General features: G+C 43.9%; 1 protein-coding gene across 1 annotated transcript in view; it reads right to left on the reverse strand.

Annotated features, from left to right (window-relative positions):
• Positions 1-7,319, reverse strand: part of pipox (pipecolic acid oxidase) — a gene marked incomplete at its 5' end in the record, with an annotated part of 41,363 nt that overhangs the window by 19,042 nt on the left and 15,002 nt on the right. Inside the window, 2 exons of the mRNA XM_020588859.1 lie at positions 2,473-2,625; positions 5,837-6,019. Of these exons, the coding sequence (XP_020444515.1) occupies positions 2,473-2,625; positions 5,837-6,019 (336 nt within the window). The remainder of the gene's footprint in view (positions 1-2,472; positions 2,626-5,836; positions 6,020-7,319) is intronic.

Consider the following 7,319-nt stretch of genomic DNA (forward strand, 5'->3'; position numbering starts at 1 on the left):
CAGTAGAATAGAAGCCATTCAGCTTCTCTCTGTACTGCCTCTTGGCTGCTGTGATGGCTTTCCTCAGTCTGTACTTTGCAGCTTTGTACTCCGTCTAATCGTCTGATCTAATGGCATGAGAGCAGGCACGCAGCATGTGGCGTACCTGACTGTTTATCCAGGGCTTCTGGTTGGGGAACCTCCTGACTTGTGTGATGGGCACAATGTTGTCAATGCAGGTACTAATGTGCCCGGTCACATACTCAGCATAGTCCTGTACGCTGACAGAAAAAACCTCCGAGGTGGCTGCTGCTTTAAACACATCCCAGTTTGTCTGGGCGAAACAGTCCTGCAGGATGCCTTCAGCCTCTGGGGTCCAGAGTTTAATTTGTTTGGTGACAGGGTTTGTTTGTTTGTTTCAGTCTTTGTCTGTAAGCTGGATATAGGAACAAAGAAATGTGGTCCAAGCATCTAAGGCGGGGGCGGGGTGCAGCCCTGTATGCACCACGTATGTTACTGTAAACATAATCCATAGTGTTCTTGCCCCAAGTGGTATTGTTCACATGTTGGTAATATTTGGGGAGTACAGTCCGTAAGTTGCACTGGAAAGTCGCCTGCAGCGATAAATACAGCATCTGGGTGCGCTGTCTCTTGATGACATCATAGTTTGCTGAGAGCCACAGAGGGATTAGCTCTTGGGCTAATCACAGCAGCACCAGGCACAAATGAGCAGGCTGAAATCAGGAGAGCGACCCGGAGAGCAGCAGAAATATGAAAATATGAAAATATGGCACTGTGCTCTCTTGCTAGATAATAGGGCCAGCATTTCAGCAATAAAAACTCTACATCTGGCGAACAGTGCTTATAAACAGTCCGTACATCTCCACACCATTGATAAACACACACACACCACCTCCTTTTACCTTCCCCGAAGCAGCAGTGTGATCGCTTCAATGTACAGAATGTGTTTGTAGCTGAATCGCTGAGTCTGGTACTCTGTCCGAAAGCCAAGTCTCTGTGAGAACTAGAGCACAGCATTCTCTGATTTTCTGTTGTGCTGTAATCCTAGCCCTTAGCTCATCCAGTTTGTTTTCCAGAGACTGTACATTAGCTAGGAAGAGGCTGGGTAATGGCGGTTGGGTAGCGCGAGCTTTTAGCCTAGCATGGAGTCCCCCTTGCCTGCCCCGTTTGCATCTCTGTCTCCGGGTCGCTCTCCTGATTTCAGCCTGCTCATTTGTGCCTGGTGCTCCAGGGGCTCCCCGAGGGCGATGGTGGCTTTCCTCGCCATTGTTGTTATTGTTGCCGGAGCAGACGATGGGTTGTAGCTCCAGTGGTATGAAACCAGTAAATTCTCAGTGGCTTTGTGAGTTGGCGATATCCAGCAATGCCTGTCTGTTGTATGTAAGCAGTGCATGACATTTGTGCACTGCAGAAAAAGCAAAAAACACACAAAAAAGAAGAAAATGAAGAAAAAGCTGGCATTCAAGAGTGGAACGCGCAAACACGTTCACCTCTGTGAGTGCCATGTTGACTGTGTGATATACACCCGCTGTCAGCACACTGGGAGTTCCCCAGTTCGCCAGGTCTGATTGGCCCAAGAGGGGAATCGTGAGCACGAGCTTCTTGTGACATACCTGGTCAAGGCAAAGACTGCTGAAGCACCTCTGGAGCTTCCTCATGTGAAGCCCGAGAGGGACCATGACATGACTGGCTGTCCCGGCAATTGGGATGCACACAGCCCAGTACTTGTTTCGTGGTGAGCATATGAACAGTCTCTGAACTATGTATTTGTTGAAGAGAGACAGTTCAAGAATAGGTCTCATCTCGCCTGACTTTTTTGGGAACCAGGAAGTAACACAAGTTAAAACCCCTCGTACTCCTGCCCAAGTGGAACCATGGTTCCACTTGGACTTTGCTTAAATGTCATTGAAAACCTGTGGATCGATTTGAAGAGAGCTGTACAAACAAATTTCAAAGCAAATGCAAAAAGAAAAGCCACAACAGAAGTGCTCCAGGTTGCTAGGAAGGATGATTACCTCGATTTGGAAAGGCAGCAACTATACCAGACACTTTTCCAGATACTATTGTTTTCAGTTTAGACTTTATGGCTGGCTAATTGCAAAGATCAAGAAACCCTGCTCATGTGGGAAATTAAATTCATTACAATTATATCAGGCGTGTTTAACTGATGATCAGCCTCCTCTGTCACCAGAGCACACCTGGCCCAGCAAAGATGAAGCAGTGTACTAAAAACATTCAGTTCCATTTTGCAGGTCACCATTTGCTTCAAGGAAGACATATCCTTACTGTTCACACTGTAGTAAAATGCTGATTATTTAATGCATATATATCTGGTTTGTATACTAAAGCCGAAGCCAAATCACCAACCAGAAAATCAAACAAATGTAATAATTAATAGTCTACATAATTAGCTTGATTATTTGAGCTTGTCCTCTGTAAAATCACACTGGATGGTCCAGCTCTGTAACCTACCTTTACCAGGCCTGGGTACTCATTGGATGGGAGGCCATAGATATGCTCTTTGGACTCCTCACCTTGTGTCAGTATAAAACATGGAAAGCGCTGATTCACATCATATGATCCGGGAACCTTCTCTTTCCAGTAGCACACATTGATCTTCACCACCTATAGTTGTGAAATCAGGAAAACAATTACTACCATCATCATGTCTCTTAAAGTCCATCCCAACTAGACTGCTCAAAGATGTTTTACCCTTAATCAACACATCCATACTAGATCTCACCAATCTCTCTCTATGTACCATAGGCCTTTTAAGGTTGCTGTAATTAAACCTTTAATCAGAAAGCCTAACCTTGACCCCAGTGTAGCTGTAGATCAATATCCAATCTCTCTTTTATTTGTAAAATCCTTGAAAAAACTGTTGCAAAGCAATTATGTGACCACTTGCACAGTGATTTGTTTTCAGTCTATAAGACCACAGTCATTTAGTGAGAGCATTAAATATACCTGGGTGTCATCTGCATAGCTGTGACAAGCAACACTACACTCCTATATATTTTATAAAAGCAGAAGCATGTACACGTTGAATAGGAGGGGCCCAAGAATTGGTACTTGTGGGACACTATACTTCATGCGGGTTTTTTCAGATTCATAATTGCCAATACTGAGTACAATACTGATTACATATCCCCAGTAATCTAAAAATGATCTGAGCCCAGAGGCTGGGGTGGGGTGGGGCTGACCTTGGCCAAAATCCAGATACCCCACTGCACAATATTTTGGGTCACTTGTTTTCTTTGTGCAGAACCATTTATTCACTGCTATAGTTCCCCTGGGGAACTATATGCATGAGCTAGTTGTATTGCCCCTCCCCTCCTCACTCTGCATTTTCACCTGCAGCCCAAGTTTGAGGAGACATAAGACACATTTTGTAGGGGAGTTCTACTAGTGGTTTACGTAAGAGTAGTTAATGGCAGGAGAACATCTCTATCTGCATTTGAATTATCTGGCAATCAGTTCAAGAACAGGAACAGGCGCAGCATCAGCATCAGCATCCAAGCTGACCAGCTTGGGAACTGGAACAGTTACTGCTTTGGCATCCAAGCCAACCCGTTCGGGAGTAGGAACAGAAACGGCATCAGTGACCCAGCCGACCCACTTGGGAACAGGGACAGGCGTGGCTTCTTCCCACTCAAGAGCAGAGATGGCAGTGGCATCAATCCATGTGAAGCTAGGTGCAGAGGCAGTGTCAACCCACTCCAGAACTGGGCTGGTAGTGGTGTCAACCTGCTTGGAGGTAGATTTCGTGGCACCCTTAGCATTCTTGCTGACCCACTCGGATTCAGTGACAGAGGCAGCATAGGCATTCCAGCCAACTTGCTTGAAAACAAGAAAGGAGGTGGCATTGGCGTCTCAACCATCCCGCTCTAGAACAGGGACAAAGGCGGCATCAGTGTCCCAGCAGCCCCGCACAGGAACAGAGACCGTAACCATAGCACTAGTATCCTTGTTGACACACTGGTGAACTGAATCTTCAGCGGGGATCCTTCCTCAGCACACCGAAGCATGGAAGCTTTCGCAGGGATGCTCTCATCAGCACCCCGGGTAACAGCTATATCAAAAGCGAGGTTTAGACCAGAATACTGGAGTCCTGAGACTGACTGGATTGTTTGCCACCTCCATCTCTGACCTCTCTTCCTGGAGAAGGAGTGGGGCATGGGGGAGGCTGAGGCTGCGTTTCTGGAACAGGCTGATGCTGCAGCTTGGGAGTGGGCAGGTGCTGCAGACAGGTGCAAAGGGGTCTTCTGGGCAGGACCCTTCCTCCAGCCTCTCCTTTTCCCTAACCCCCAGGACACACAGCTAGACAAGTTCCATGAAAGAGAGAACTCTCAGCGTCAGGAGCAGATGGGTCCTGGCTTAGCTCAGGGTCAGGGGACAAGGATATTACCCCGAAATGGACGAAGGATTGGGACATCGGTGTGTGGGACTGTGGATTGGAGTTGTAATGTGCATGTGGACTCTGATCCAGACCTGTTTTGCAGATCTCTGGGGAGAGGCAGCTTAATAGGCTGCCCTACTCCATGCTATTTTTTTGAGCTCATGAAATGAGAAGTAAAAAGTAATTAAGTAATTTCATTTGAAAATCAACAAAATATATTATTTACTCAGACTCAAACAAACTTTTGCATACATTAGACAGACTATCCTTTGTCCACAAACGAAGATATCAGAATCAGAAACTGCTTTGTTGGCCAGGTGTGTTGGACACGCGAGGAATTTGACTCTGGTACATTGGCTATCATTGTGTATGCACATATCCCCATGCAAGGGGCAAGTAAACAGTAAACCAGCATAAGGCTGTGTAATATAACAAAATAAGCAGTATTAACAAGCAACAAACAGTGCAAACAATGCAAAATAAGCAGTATAGACAGGTGTAGTGGTGAAAAATAAACCAGATTCCAGAGGAAATATGTAATGGAACAGTATGTAGCTCATATAGACCTTATTTGGTATTAGCTTATGTAAGGGGTTATATAATTAATACTTAGAATCCTAGTTAAGGCCTAGTATGGTCAGAGATGAACCCTGTGTGCCAGAACATTGGGAGTCAACCTTCCTGTCTTCCTGGAATGGAGTGAGAAGGGGGGTCGCAGAGACGTCAAGGGGGACAGAGTCCAGCTGTTGAGAAGTAGCTATGTAGCTGAGCTGAGCTGCAGTAAACGGTAGACGAGGTACCTTTCAGGGACCCAGCCGAAGATGACTGACTGGGGCTGACTGACTCAGGACCTGACCTGACTGACTGGTGCTCCGACAATCTTTAGGCTCTATCTATTCTATTGCAAGAGGAAAGTCTGTTCTCTGATCTCTGATCTCTGTTCCCTAACTACAAGATTATCTGTTTAAATGCTACTCTACCCAGAATAATTGTAATATTAAATGATCCTTTAAATTGTAATGGTTTGTCTGAATTAATTTAGTTGGTATCTCACTCTTGCCACGACACAGGCATTAAACAATGCAGACAGACAAGGAATGCTCATTGTGAAATGGGATAAGCAGAAATAAAAATAGAGTACTTAAAACTAGAAATCTATACGAATGTGTATAATCTGTACGAGGTATATTTACAGGTATTGCATTGAGGGTTATATTCCAGTCATAATGTCGTTGGTTAAGTGTTCTTCAGAGTGATGGCCTTGGGGAAGAAACTGTCCCTGTGCCTTGTTGAATTGGTGTACAGTGACCTGTAACGCTGTCCAGGGGGGAGGAGTTCAAACAAATTGTGTCCACGGTGTGAGGGGTCTGCAGATATGGAGCATGGAATTGAAGCATAGGAACATTGTTGCACATGAGACACCAGGACTTTGATTACCTCTAATGGCAACTGTAAGCCTGTGTGAGTCAGCAGTCTATTTGCCCAGGGTCCAGTGGTGATCACCACACTCTTGGCCCAATAAACACCAGCATAGGTTGACACTGTCACAACAGGGCCAGGCTTGATGTCTGTTACCATCTCGTTGTCTCTTATGACCCCACCTAACTTCTGAAACTGCCCCTGGGAAAGAAAAACGATAGAGCACATGTTGACAAAAATCTTTCTGTTGTATTATCATTAGTTGTTAAACACTTTAAGTGATTCAAATGTAAGGATGTTAATACCGTAGACTGGCTGCCAAAACATTTTTTTAACCATACAGTAAAACCTTGGATAACCTGGTCTGCGAGTGTTTTGCAAGATGAGCACTAATATAACAAAATAAGCAGTATTTACAACCAACAAACGGTGCAAACAATGCAAAATAAGCAGTATAAACAGGCAGTAAACAATGCAGACAGGCAAGGAATGCTCATTGTGAAATGGGACAAGTAGGAATAAAAATAGAGTACTTAAAAATAGAGACCTGTATGGATCTGAATAGTTTGTACAATGTACATTTACGTGTATTTCGCTGAACACCCTGGACACAATCTGTGAACTTCTCAGCCCTCCTGTTGACCCGTGAGGTGTACAGGTCCTCCATGGAGGGCAGGCTTGCACCGATGACCTTTTCTGCAGTCCTGACTGCCCACTGATACTTGCAATCTAAGGCTTTACTGTACTAATTTCCCTACTTGTTTAATGAATTTAACAGTTAAATAAACAAAAACAAACTACAAATACATGTAATAAAACATAATAAATAAATTGAATGAGTTAAATCAGTACTGTTTGTAATTTTTTTCAAAAGTATACAAAACAAGTTCCCTTCTTCTACCTGTTTATGGGTCATAATTCATGTGCTCTTCCACACCGTTCTGTTATACACTTGTTTTAATATCACCAACTGGTGTTTAAATGGAACTCTGTATCTCTAAAGCATTTGTAAATGCTGAGAACCATCTGAAATGGTGCTTTAAAAAAGTTGTTTGGCAATATTAAAGAGGCCATATTAATCATATTGTCAGGTTCATATTTTATTGAGGAGCTCTATTGAAATAGAGTTGGATGATTTTCAATTCAAGAAGTACTTATCTTAGAATGGCCCTTTATGCAGCACTTCTTTTGACCTTTTATCTGAAACGTCTATTTTAGATCCAGTCTCATTAAGGCCCCCCTCTCTAAATGCCTAATCCGATCTGGCTATTCAGCTCCCACAGCCCCGAACATGAACAGCCTTGGAGCTGCACGTGTGCTTCTGGATAACACCAATTTTCAGGGGTCTTTGCCCTTAGGAAAATACTGTAGCTTAATTGCTTCTAAAATGAAAACTAAACTTTTTTTTAAGGAGAAATGACATAACATAGAAGGTAAGACAACAGACATTAACAAAAGAGATAAGGGGATTATTAAATTTAGTTTGTGTGTGTGTGAAAGA

Source organism: Monopterus albus, unplaced genomic scaffold, assembly GCF_001952655.1.
Source record: "Monopterus albus unplaced genomic scaffold, M_albus_1.0 scaffold650.1, whole genome shotgun sequence".
Lineage (NCBI taxonomy): Eukaryota > Metazoa > Chordata > Actinopteri > Synbranchiformes > Synbranchidae > Monopterus > Monopterus albus.